The sequence below is a fragment of the Pezoporus occidentalis genome, unplaced genomic scaffold, assembly GCF_034315485.1.
Source record: "Pezoporus occidentalis ecotype Australia unplaced genomic scaffold, CSIRO_AGI_Poc_V1 ctg82, whole genome shotgun sequence".
Classification (NCBI taxonomy): Eukaryota; Metazoa; Chordata; class Aves; order Psittaciformes; family Psittacidae; genus Pezoporus; species Pezoporus occidentalis.
The window spans coordinates 1270686-1284508 of record NW_026916181.1 but is presented as its reverse complement, the minus strand read 5'-3'; the positions used below and the strand labels follow the sequence as shown (position 1 = coordinate 1284508).

The 13823-nt window shown below is 43.2% G+C and overlaps 1 protein-coding gene across 5 annotated transcripts in view; it reads right to left on the bottom strand.

Moving 5' to 3' along the window:
• The window catches only part of ALS2CL (ALS2 C-terminal like), a 66381-nt gene that overhangs the window by 1547 nt on the left and 51011 nt on the right, over positions 1-13823 (bottom strand). For all 5 annotated transcript variants that reach the window (XM_062603909.1, XM_062603906.1, XM_062603908.1 and 2 more), the window contains exons 13-25: positions 12702-12860; positions 12284-12395; positions 10693-10770; positions 9045-9172; positions 6988-7161; positions 6323-6416; positions 5594-5751; positions 4038-4106; positions 2869-3042; positions 1912-1954; positions 1414-1475; positions 1169-1318; positions 78-174 (exon numbers count right to left, since the gene is read on the bottom strand). In XM_062603909.1, the coding sequence (XP_062459893.1) occupies positions 78-174; positions 1169-1318; positions 1414-1475; positions 1912-1954; positions 2869-3042; positions 4038-4106; positions 5594-5751; positions 6323-6416; positions 6988-7161; positions 9045-9172; positions 10693-10770; positions 12284-12395; positions 12702-12860 (1498 nt within the window). The remainder of the gene's footprint in view (positions 1-77; positions 175-1168; positions 1319-1413; positions 1476-1911; positions 1955-2868; positions 3043-4037; positions 4107-5593; positions 5752-6322; positions 6417-6987; positions 7162-9044; positions 9173-10692; positions 10771-12283; positions 12396-12701; positions 12861-13823) is intronic.

Genomic DNA, 13823 nt, shown 5'->3' with positions numbered 1-13823 from the left:
ACAGCACATCAGTATTGCTACTATTCAACACAGGTTAATGCAGTTTGCAACTTTCACTGCTGAAAACATTTCCTTACCTCCAGGGCAGTTAACAGGAAGTCATACAGTCCTCCTTGATTAGTAGGGTCCATCAAGTCTCTAATCAGGTGGATTTCAGCTCCCAGATGCTGTATTCTAGGAAAAATAAAAGTCACAACTAGAACAAATCTCTGGGCATCTAGTGTCTGTGGGCATGTACTTCCAAATCAGATTATGGAGAGAAGAAAGCACAGATCTGTAAGTCCACTTCTGATTCCTTGTGTATCACCTTGACCTACTGGAGGCTGAGTCCTTGAGGTATCTGACATGACTGGATCTCAGCAAAGATAATCATAAGAGAATTTAAACTCTCATTTTTTCCAGTCTCTTACTCCCCTCCTGTCTCACCTGCAGTTGAGAAAGCTGCCTAGCAAACAAAACTGTATCATCCAACATGACAGCAGCAGGGGGAGCTTCTGGATTTCATGGCCCCAAGTTCAAATATTTCACCCTTTTTTGAAGGCCAAACATATCCAGGAAGCCAGTGAGGGATTTTCACTCAAATTTACCAGGAAATAAATATATACAGTTTCATTCTACTGGATGCAAGTGGGTCCCTGCAGTTACACTGAAAGCAGCACAGAGCTTCTGTAAATGTGACACATTTCTGCCAAAGTCATTCCTACACAGGGAAAGTCTAATTACTAGATGGTCGGTGTTCAGGACCTTCCTAGTGTTCAAAATGGACCACAGTGCCCCATTGAGCATGGAAAACAGAAGATGCATGATATACCGATGATGCCTGGAAGGCATTAACAATTGGCCTTCAAAGGCTTCATGTTCCTACTTTCTACTGTAATCTGACATGGACGTAAGACTGCATTTTCCATGACAACCCTGAATTATCCTCTCGGGTAAGAGATGTACACTCAGGAAGTCCCTAGCCACTTCACATATCATGGCCAACACCATCACACCACACCTGGCAGACAGTAGCACACAGAAACCCCAGTACAGCTCAGGAAAAAGCATGTACAAAACACAAACCCTAGCTTTTAATGTAAATTATTTTGCTTGGAAACATGGCTGTTCTTTCTCCAATTAAGTATCACACAACAGCAGGACTGGGAAATGAAAAGCTTACACTTACTTTGCTCGGGATACAACATACATCAGTAGAGGCAACAGGTCATCCATGGGAAGCTTGTAGTCCTTCTCCACCACCCGGGACACTGTGCTCTCAATCTCCTCATATGTCTTCTGGAGGATCACCAGCTTTTCCCGGGGATCCACTGTGGTGCTGTCAGTATGAATACAGCCATGTCAAATGTATGGCATTTCTCAGAAAATAGAAAATCCCTGGTTATCAGTCAGAGGTTATGGACAGTGACTTACATGAGCTTCTGCAAACATTCTGTGGCAGACAGGAAACACTTGTCTTTTATAAGGGACCTCCTCTGAAAGGGAGACAAAGAGTTGTGCCTCTGTTACAGCATCTCTTAGGGAAGCCACCACATGGCTCCTCATCACTGGACCCAAAATAAACACATTTGCTGCCCATAAAAGAGGGCAAAATAAAGCTGTTGTAGTAAATGCTAGTCTGAACATACCGAGATGTCTGAAGTGCCACTCTGAACACAGATGTCTTTGAAACACCACCAAGTAGAGCATTACAAAGCAATCTTATTCGGAGCTCACATTCCCATCCATGGAAAATCATACACGGTAGCTACAAATCATAACTAATCAACACACATCATGTAGCTCTGATTTCTGAGTACAGTTTCTGCCCTGTGATTACTTAGGTGAAGCTCCATTATTAGCCAGTGCCAGCATGTAGCCTGATGCCAGCTCACTAACACACCAAAGCTAGCTGTTAGCATTATTTCCTACCTGGTTGGTTGTCAGGGTGAGATCTTTCAGAGGCCAGAGGTGTCTGAAAGGAGATAACAGAGAAAAGATTTAGAAGGCCAATCTCCATATGTTCACCCTTAGTCAATTTTGACTGCTTTTATCTCCTTATTCAAGGTGATACTACTAAATGCATGCTAAGCGCATGCTACTCATGCACTCTTGTAGGTGCATGAGGCTGTTTGCTTGTCTCTACTCTGCTACAGGAATAATTAATAACTTGGACTCATTCACCTGAGTACAGGGTTCATTTTACTCACAGGTGCTCCTGTAATAATCAGTTGAGAGTTTTGGCACTTTTAGAATCAATTCCTCTCACTGAGTCTAGACTGAATTAAACTGCCAAATTGAGACTCCAGGTCTCCTGTTACCCTGCCAAAGTCCTTGAGCTGCAGATGATGCTGTGTTAGAAAAGCCCATGTGCCTCTTGGGTCTGTGGTGTCATTGATCCTGAGGTATCACTTCCAAAGAGGGACCTAGCTGCAAGAATGGATGAAGGAAACATCTGGCTCCACAGCCTTTTCCCCTCAAGACTTTCAGAGTCTTGAGACTCTGTCCCTACATTGTTACGGCAGATGCCATCAGGTGGACTACAGCCCTTTCTAAGGCACATTTATAAACTCAGTTTCATTGGTCCTGAGCTGGAGGAAGCCATTTGTTTGGTAAGCTAGAAGATACAATTTTTGTTACACAAAATTAACATTATTATAGCTAGTAGCAGCTTTCCACTAGTCAATGCTGTTCTTCCTGACGGTATTGCAGGCATTCCAGACAGGACTTCCTCTGGCAGCCTAGGAAAAACTTCCATGCTACAGCCAATGATGGACCCAGGAAAAGGTTGTATGTCCTTTCCTCCTGTCCTGTCAGAGGTTTCCCTGGCTGCTACTTTCCCAGCTGGTATCATGGGGTTACATTCCTGTATGAAGAAACTTCACTTACTTCTGCACATCCAGAAACTCTAGCAGCTTAATGTCAGGAAACAGACTTAGATCCATAATCCCTTGGCAGTAGAGGTCATCTTCTCTTTCATGATAGAGCATGTAGAGCATGAAAAGCTCAGGGTAGAAGCAGGGCAAGATCAGTGGCAGGACCATGCTGCATGCCTTCTGATCACTGTGGCAGAGAAAAGCAGAGTCCTACAGTGAGACCTCTAACCTTGATATGACCAAAAGCCCCATGGCACACAGCAGAAGAGACAGCTTCTGACCCCGCAAGGTGTTCCTCTTGTTCTCCCAGCCTTCTTCCACCTTTTTGTTCAATGTCACAGTTGGACAGTAATGACCTATACAACACCTGCATGCTTGTGCCCACAAGCTGGAGAGGCAAGTGTATTTTATGCTGTAGGATAGGATGGGTAACGATTTCTCCACTGTTTCTTCAATCACAAAGAAACCTGGAGCACTAGAGACCTATGCCAAGCTGTTCTTTCTGAGCTGTTTCAGTAGAGGACCTATTATTTCTTAAGGGACAAAATCCAAATAAATTCAGATAAAGCCTTTTTCTAGCTCCTTACCATTCCACCAGTCTCCTGGTTTCATTCAGCCCACATGGATGGCTCCAGATTACAGCAAAGAGAAATCCAAACAAAATGGGGACAGCTGGACAGAGATGCTTCTTCTCACCCACAAAAAACATAAACCTGGGGCTCCCACAATTATTCCTACCTTATTATTCTAGGAATTTTGTCTTCTACCTCCTTTTCCACATTTCCCATGCTGTACTCCCTACTTCCAGGCCTGCCTTTTCTCTCAGTTCTGATATGGAAGTCACCATCATGAACAAGTTTCTGTGACTAATGCAAAGCACATGGTAGTGCTGGGACTGCTCTCTCACACACGGCCATGCTGCTGCACAGTAGCTGGTGTGGGTAATCTTGCCAGGCTGTGTACCACACACACCTCCAACTCACCACTATTCTGCTGCAGAACATGAATAAATTGTGCTTATGCTTCAAGTATAACTACTGAAAGCTTTGCAATCAGAGAGAAGTGTGGACACTAAACCTGACCCAAATGGACAAATATAATCAGTTCAACACTTACTGTATTTTAGAAGACACCCCATTTGTCCAAGCATCTTAAAATTAAACAACCAGTAGTGATACATACCTTATATCCTCTTCCACATGCTTTGCAGGCAGTTGGCCTTTCTGTTCCAGTGCCAGGTGGAGCAAACCCCTATAAGAGCAGCAGAACTGAGGTTCTGTAAACTGAGGTTTAGTTCCCTCCCTCATTTTTTAAAGTGTAATTTGCCATTCACAAGTGAGGAGCTCAGCTGTCCCAACATCAAGTGAGCTGTTAGTAAAGTTCTCTGTAATCCTTGCAGTGTTGTTTCATTATTTGAGGGCTTTCTTCATTCCCAACAGAAGCTTCCAGGAATGACTAAGCATTTAAAAATCTCCATGGCTTCTGAAGAGTAGGATGGTCATTCTGAAGATCCTGTGTTTTGAGCACCATCTCTTTGTATTTCTACTCAAGGGTAGGACATGAGGTTTCAGGACCTGCCATACCAACCAATTCTTTAATCCATCTATGAACACTGGAGGATGTTCATACTCTGAAAAAGTGGCTTGGGTTTGTCTTGGTATTTCCAAGCCAAAACTTCATCATCTTAAAATGAGGATTAGGGAAAGGTTGTCTTTCTTGGTGTAGCAATATTAGCCTAGGAAACTTAGCCAAGGGCACAGCAGAGCAAGGTAGGTCTCCCTCCCCACCCTGCATGTGAAAGGTCTTGAGACATGAATCAAGCCTTCCAAGGTCTGCATTGAGTTCAGAAGCACCTTCACATGAACCAATACTCAGGTTGTCAGACCTGATGTACTGTTCATGAACATAGTTCAGATGAACTGAACCAAATCTGACTTGTTCCCATCAGCTGCGCTGCTGTTCTCAGACTGCTCCAGGACAGACAACCCCTCATGCCTGAGGAAGCTGGCAGTCTTCCTCAAGCACACAAGGCTACACTGATAATGACAGAGCTTTTATCCAACCTCTTATTTTTAAGGCAATACCACCGTGAGTGCAGCTAGAGGCAGAGTTCTTCACCTCTGCCTACTGTGGCATTTATCGTATCTTCTCCCAAATGATGCTCAAACAGCAACAGAAACCAATCAAGCATTTGATCCAATCTTTAATTACCCAAAAGCACAACCACACAACGAGCAACCTCATTTTAGAGTCACTACCCACACCAGCCAAGCCTCAACAATGTGCTTACACTGCATGTTCTTAACTCTCATTGAGTTGAGGCATGTTAAGCTTATGCTGTTTTTTTATTCAGATACATTGAACACCACTGTTGTCTGCTCTTATATACTTTGCTGCCCTCATTACTTAGTGTGGTTTCTTGCTCATATTTGTGCTTATCTAAATTAAGCCTTCTTGTGAGCAACAGCTCATTGAGCTGCTATAACTCAGTGAGATTTTGTAACATTAAAGCCCCTGGGTCATGTACTGAGCAATGAGGATAATAAAGGTTTTCTAGGTCCATATGACCTCAGTTATTGCAAATAACTCTTTATATAGCACCATTATGGAGCAACTTTCCCAAGAAATATGCTGCAAAATAAAGCAACCCTGTCGCCTGAAAAAGTTACCCCAGTGGCCTACACTGCAAAGCCCTTTATGCTCATACCCATTGGAAGGACTCAATGTGCTTGACTTACTGGTAAAACTCCCATATTTTCTTTGCGTAGTACTTGATTTCCTCTTGTGCCATAGTCAGCAAGTGTTTGTTGGCCCCAATCCCAGAATACGTTGCCTGAAAAGCTATTGTCAAGGCCTTCAGCAGCTTTCCCAGTGGGTGTAGGGAAGACTTCAATGCCTGCATGATAGAGGAAAATTAAATTTTGCAAGTCAGCCCTTGCCATTAGTAGAGGATAACATGGAAAGGCCACTCAATCTTCTCTTGTCAGGGAAGAAGAACAAGCCTAGAAGTAATCAACTATAATTTTAGTCTATTTTTGTTGGCACAAGCTCATTCTCTTCCCATTATCTGGCAGAAATACACTTAGTAGAATTGCTGTTCTGGTGAGATAAGACAGAGCAAAGGGTGCTTCGGGGAAAGGCTATTTGACTGAAAAACAATCACTGAGAGTTCATGGAAGTTTATTTATCATTTCAAGCTCCTGGTTATTCCCTGGCACAGTTTGAGAACCAAGAGTGAAACTTAATTATCACTTCCTGGCCTGCATAGCTGTACAAAAAATGAGTGTGCAAAAAGCATGAAGAACAACCCTCCTCTTCACAAACATAAATATTCACACTTAATTTAGAGAAGATTCTCGAAATCACTGGCAAAGTTACATGTGCTAACAGAAAGCAACAGAAAATTGCTACGACCCATGTCCGCGGTCTAGTGGACAGACATGGATCACTATGGCTTAAAACTTTACCTTCTCCAAATAACTCGGTAGTGACTCCAGCCCCTGGTGCTGGACAACCTCTTCAAGAATATCTTCTGTCTTCCAGGATACGTCCTCAGTCCCCCTGAAAAGATGAGAGTTGAGGAAGGAAAAAACACACAATGAAGCACTGGGATAAATCCAAATTGGTATTGTGGGTGGATTCCAAGGGGGCAATAAGACTATTAGAAATTAATCTTTTCTCTATCTTTTTCAGTGGAATTGCTCGACTGGCTTATGACACCTGTGATTCTCTAAATTCAATTTCATCTCACAACCAGCCTGAGTTGCATCCTGCACATGCTTGTCAGATCTATTTTAGGTATTTTGTTAAGGAGAGATGGGTTTACTCTGGATCAGCTTATGATGTCAGCTAGGTTTCCCTCAAATACAAGAGGAGCCAGTGATGACTGAGTCACATGCAGATGCATGCATTTAATCAAATTAATCCCGTCCAAATTTTCGTGTATAAGAATGCATCTCAATAGCACAACCTTAAATTCAGGCATAAAATTCATCCTCCTGTCTCATAGGCAGGAACAAATGGATAACACTTGGGTTCGTGACTTTAACACATGGCAGACCCTAATGTAAACCACCATCCTCTCTATACAAATGGGCTCTTCTATTGCAATAAAGGCATGCAATACTCATACCTTTGGCAAAAGAGGTACTCCTGAGACTTCCGCAGCTCCTTGCTTGTTTGTATGTGGAACCCCATGAAAGACTCCTCTGTTTCTTCTTTGCAGCCAGAGTGGATGAACTCCAGGAACTGGTCATAGATTCCCTTCCACCTCTTCTCCACAGGGAATTCTTCGAGGCCCAGCTGACTGCAAAATACAATGTGGCATTAGGCTTTTCTGCCTCCCTCCTCAATTATTTCAGACTTCGCCTTCAAATATGGAAGGTTCTCCAGAATCCAGTTTTAACACAGTAATTATTGAAGCTGTGAAGATGGCAGTGCCTAACTGAAGAAAAAAAAAAAAATTCGACAAAAAGCAACTCAAGTCTATTGTCCTAACAACAAGGTACTTTGGGTGAAGGAAAAATCCTGGTGGAATGTGGAACATCAGTATTCTGAATCTTTGCAGGTGAATTGAATTGATCACAGGCTTTCTGCTCCACTTATGGATCATTCTAAATATAGACTATAATCTCAGCTGAAAGCCTGAAGACTTACAGCAATAAAACAGCTGAGCGACCACAACCAGTAGCTGTTGCTGCCTGAAAAGCACAGGAAACAATGAAGAAACTGAACTGGGTTTTATGAGAGGAATTAACCTCAGAGGACAGCACCTGCCTTTCCCACTGCAACTCCCTCATTTTGGTTAAACTAACTAAACCCAAGCCCTATAGCCTGGCAACCAGAGCATCCCTTTGCAGGGTTCAGTCCTGAGGATAAGAGTCTGTATCAGAAGATGTGGCCAGATGGCTTCAGATCAGTTACTCCTGCCCTGCATTTGCACTGTTGCCTGCCAAAGCAGCATCATTGCCCCATGAAGCTCTGATCCTTGCACCACAGCCTTCCTCTAAGTAGAGCACTACCCAATTCAAGCTCTTCAGAGCTTCCTGTGCTGTGCTTCACATCTTTTTTTTTTTATTTTATTTTTCCCACCTCTACAATATCAGGTGGTAATAATATCCATGTAGTTGCACAGAAGGACAGGAAAGGAGCAAGTGATGCATTTTAGCAGCCCAGCTTTTTTCTGTATAGCTTCAGACCCATTTGTCTGTATACACAGAATCATAGAATAGTTAGGGTTGGAAAGGACCTTAAGATCATCTAGTTCCTATGCCCCTGCCAAGGGCAGGGACACCTCACACTAAACCATGTTACCCAAGGCTCTGTCCAACCTGGACTTGAACACTGCCAGGGATGGAGCATTCACAACTTCCTTGGGCAACCCAACCTGGGCAAATGTGTGCATGCACACACATGTACCAATCACTGAAAATGTTAAGCCTCCAAAACTCTATCCAGTCTGAGGATGGGAGTATCTCTGGGTGGATGGTGGCAGGATGGGAGTAGAGCGTTTGTTTTCTGCTTCCCATGTGGCATTAACATTAAATAACAAACTGTGCTCTCTCCTTCTTTAGCTGCATATAAACTAGTTTTTAGATCATCATCATAGAAAGGTTTCCATTCAAAGGGAACTCATCCAGTTCCAACCCCCCTGCCAAGGGCAGGGACACCTTCCACTAGACCAGGTTGCTCGAAGCCCCATCCAACCTGGCCTTGAACACTGCCAGGGACGGGGGAGCCATGGCTTCTCTGGGCAACCTGTGCCAGGGCCTCACCACCCTCACACCGAAGAGCTTCTTTCTAATACCTAATCCAAATCTCCCCTCTGTCAGTTTGAAGTAATTCTTCCTTGTCCTATCACTACAGGCCCTACTAAAATGTCTATCCTGATTAAACCATGACACCATCTTTCTTATATGACCCTTTTAGGTACTCAAAGTCTGCTCTATGGTCTCCCTGGAGCCTTCTTTTCTCTAGGCTGAACAGGCAGAGCTCTCTCAGCCTGTCTCCATAGCAGAAGTGCTCCAGCCCTCAGAGCATCTTCATGGCCTTCCTCTGGCCTTGCTACAACGGATCCATGTCCTTTTTTCAGCAAGGACTGCCTTGATCCGTGTAGGGACTGATCCAGTACTTTTCTAGGTAGAGTCAAAACACAAGCCATGACCCAAGAAGTAAGCTCTTGTTGCTCACGCTTTGGTTATCCGGTCATCCAGCTGCTCATTTGACGTGTTCAGGATGCCGTGTGTCTGAAGGCCTTGGCCCAATTTGTTAGTAAAGGTTCCCTCCAAAATGAAGCCATTGGCAAATGACAGCTTTCCCTGCAATAGAGAAAAAAGGTTATTCTGCCAACATCTCATTAGAGAGAGGAAACAAGCTGAACTGAGATCACAGATTCTCTTTTCTACAGAGCCAGCTCCTGAAATGATGACTCAGAACAACTTCCAGGACAGAGGTGCAGAATTTAACATCCAAAGCAATAGTGTCATTAAGATGGCTGTCACTGGAGAAAACAGGTCCTCACTATTGAATGACATATGTAGGATTCTGAAGGGGAAAGACCACCACAGTCACAAAGTAAAATATTTGGGTTATGGTTTACAAACAGCCAATATCTTCTTTGAGTTATAAAGTTTTCTGGCTTAAATTTGACAATAGCTATTTCTAACTTAGAGTGAACACACGAAAACTTTTATTTCTTCCGTTTTTCCTCTGCTTGTTAAAGTCACAAGCGTGTTTGGCCTCACAGGTAGGGGCTTCATATGATATTCACCATAAACACTTTGAAAGTGTTTGCTGCTATAAGACAAACCTGAAATTCCCTGAGGCAAATACAGAAGACATGCAGTAGCTTGACTCAAAGTTAGAGGTTTAGAGGTTAATTATAGCAAATCCAAATCCAAACAATATCGTAACTAGTCTGGCTTTGAACTCAAGCCTAAAATCCTCATTGCTAATAGCAGGAGGCACTCCATCTTTAGATAAAGAACAGATTTTTCTAGACTAACCACTAAAACTAAACATTCATCTTGGAGGAAGTATCTAAGCAATATAATCAGTCTCCGCAAAATCCACCCCAAGTCTTCTGGCTGAAGAAGATGATGACACCTTTTCCTCCCATGACAAGTCAGTAAATGACAGGGCTCATTTGCAGTCATTACTAAGTGTCTGTTTTGACATCCGCTCAGTTCTGGTATAACCACACGCTTCCTGTCAGACTCATCACTGATTTCTGTAACAAGCTGGAGGGCTGGTTTTTCCTGGAGCAGGGCACTTTATGAACACTTTGACCAGATATTTCTGTTAAAGATCAACCACAAAACACTGAACATGTCAATGCAGTGTCCAGATTGCAAAATTAAGCTTCCAAGGTCCCTCAGCTATGTTAACATCTCAGTTACATCATTCTAGCGCTGGTACTGCAACTCCATTTGGTTTATGCAACATTTTCTGTGTTCCCAATCACTACAAAGGCTAAAATATTTGTTTTAAGAATACAAAAGCGTCACAACTACAGCTGCAAAGCACAGCCAAAAATACCCCACCAAAAAAGAAAACACCCCCCCCCAAAAAAAAACAACAGCAAAACAACCAAAACCCCCAATGTAAACAACTGTAAAAAACAAAACAATGCGCAAAGCCTGCAGCTACTGGAAGTCTCTCAGCTGCAGCCTTCAGCCTTCCTTCGGTGAATGAGACTAATGGGGGGGGCAGAAAAAAAAGGAATTTTTTTTTTTCCCTGGGGGGAAGTGTAGGACAGTGTGAACTTCGAAGATTAATCCCTCAGCCCTCTGGAAAGCATGCTACTGTATAGAAAGGCTGAGATGAAGGGCATGCTCACCTTTCCAACAAACGTTAGATCTTCTGTGAAGTTCCCTTCGTAGACGTAGTCATCCTCCAAGAGCAGAATCCCAGAGCCCTTCATTTCAAAGCAGAAGCAGTGAATTAATGACACTAATTTCCTATCTGCTTACATTCAGCTAGAAAGAGCCACTGGCTTGGACTGTTTATGGGCTGTAGACTCTGAGAACCTTTTTGGAAGCCCAACATACATCGCAATGCTCAAGACAAAATCATGGGAGGTGCTGTAGATATAACCCATTAGGAATTACTGCACAGAGAAGTTCCAGAATAGTCAGGAGGTTTTTAACAACAGTACTATTGCATTCATTTCTGTAGAAGAAGGAACAAAAGGCAGGCTCCTGTCATCAGGAGTTGTCATATGGGTCAAAGTCATGGTCCTTCCGATCTTATGACTTTTAGGTGGTTGTAGCCATTTGTATCATTCGTTGCAAAATGATTAAGAGAAAAGAGGAAGGCAGCTGCTATGTAGAATTAGCTTTGTCCCTTGCTGTGCAGTCAACAGGACTTTAATGAGCTCCTTCTAAGCATTAAATGACTTGTTCTATTACCTCCCAAACTCCCATGGCTGCCTACAGTAGCACACGTTTCAGGGAAGGAGCACCAAGATGCAGAATAGACACAGGACAATTTATATGAGTGAGGAAAGATTCTTCTCGTTGGGGCTTAGTCCACGGTTTGGGCCCGAAGGTTTACATGTACCAATACCAGCCAGAAAATGTGGTCACTTTTAGAGCTGTAACACATTTTCCGTTGGAATGATTTTCTTGATGGAAAGCACCCTTTCTGGCAAAAATAAAAGGTTTCCAAGGGAAGCTTTTTGGCCATACCAATTTTCCACTAGGAAAATTGAAGTGATTGCTCCCCACCCGGAAGCCTTGTGAAGTTAAAGGAGTCTTTGGCAGCTGGCAAACCAAAAGACAGCTTTATTTTGGTTCCCCACAGATGGAGGTTTTATGGGAAGTCCTTCCGACAAAGTTTCCATGCTAAACATTTTGTCCTAATTTGGTGAGTGGGGAAGGGGTTGTTTGTTTTTTTAAGCGTGTATTTTTCATTAGAAGAAATATTTTTACTTCCAAGCCAACTCTAGTGATGCCAATCCCTTCTGCTTTCCCTACCAACATCTAAACTTTCAATGAACTGGACAGCCAACTTGTTATAGGTAAGCTCACGCTGGAAAGGTAAAGACTTAATGATCTCCAAGACAGATGTATTATCATATATAACTGTGCAGCAGTTCATATAGGAGTTCTGGTCTGCAATTCTGACCTGATGGTCAGTTTAAAAGCCAGACCTATAAGGGGTCTTAGGTTGAGCAAGGAGAAGCAGCAGTCCCACATCTAGCTCCTACCTGCGCCTCAGGAAAGTGATAAGAAACAAGATTTAATCTAGGTCTTGTTCTTCAAAAACATTTTCATGGTAAAACATCACTGCTTACATTTTCTTGCTTTGCATTTTCCTGCTTTGCATTTTCCTCAAAGATTAATTATGATGTGAAACCTTTATCTTGCCCTTGATGGGGAATTCCACATTCCACTAATTTAGAGAGTCTACTGAAAGTATGTACTCACCACCATTTTATCAGCATGAAATGTCCTCTGATAGCAGACACCCGACTGGGTTACTACAATGCCTTGACCATGTTTGTGATCATCGAGCCATGTCCCTATGTATCTCTCTCCTCTGGAATGCAATGGAAAACGAAATATTTTTTCCCCTGTTTTCTTAGATCTTAAGTCAATTTGATGTTTAACTTACTGGTGCTAGTTTTGCCTGATATAATGCTCCATGCAGCACAAGTGCCAGATGTACTGCACAAACTCAATTCATATAATACTTTCCCAGGAGCTGAAGCCTTATAGCAAAGGTTGAACACACCGCCCCTTCATCCCCAAGTCTCCTCATCAAAACATGAGGTTTTAGCCCTGCCAATAGAGGGGAAAAATCTGTCAGGCCCCTAAAGCCTGCTCTGATCCATACCACCTTTACCTATCTTTGTCTTCCCAGACTCCATATCCATTCTTCTTGTCATTTTCCCACTGTCCTGTGTACTTAAATGGATGCTCAGCTGAGCAGTTTTCCAGTATCCCAAACCCTTGACGCACATTGTCTTTGAAGTAACCTTTGTAGACCATATCATTCCCATACCTGCATGGAGACAGATAGACAGAAGTTAAGACAGTGACTGTTTGGTAGCTACTATTGGAGTAGGAAGCCAGGAAAGTGAGTAGATTAGACTCATCTGCTGGCTAAATATTCTAAATATCTGACTGACAGCTCTGGAGCTGGTAGTTGTTTACTATTAGAAATATGCACCACCCAAGCTAATCACTCCACAGTAATATTATCCAAGGACAAAACACTTAGGCTTCCAGTTATCTGGGAGAGGCTACTCAGTCCTTGGCCTCTCACCAGCCAAGTCACGGTGACCACTGGTTAATCCAGGGTTGGAGCAGATCAGATCAAGAAAGGCATGTAGGTGATAGGACAAGGAGGAATAGCTTTAAGCTGAAATAGGAGGGATTTAAATGAGATATGAAGAGGAAGCTCTTCACTGTGAGGGTGGTGAGACATTGGAACAGGTTGCCAAAAGAAGTTGTGGATGCCCCACCCCTGGAAGCAGGAATCCCTTGATTCTACAATCAAGCAGGAAGCCAGATTTGCCTTCCCCTTTCTTTGCTTGCCAACCACCCCTTTTCTTGGGATCATCCTGCTGAGAAGAGCTTCTCTGAGCCCTGCCCATGTTGGCCAGCAGATCTTCACTGCTGCAACAGCAAAAACATGCTAAGCAGAGCTGTTGTGTAATTATGAACATGCTCTTACACTTGACACCAGATATACGGGCACAACGCTGCTCAGATGGCTCCAAGTTCCCCACGGATTTCTGCATTTCTGAGTTTGATTTATAAATAAGGAGCAGAACATGCAGCTTGCAGGAAGAAACATGGCCTATCCCACAGTCAGCAGCTGGAAAGCTGGGCTGTGTGCTTTCCTCTGTCACACTTGGTGCAATGAAAGCAGGGGTAAAAACATGCAGTAACAGCAAGTAGTCCAGTCTTCACACTGGCCAACCCATTTGGCCACAAGCCACATGTGACCTAAGCAAAGATG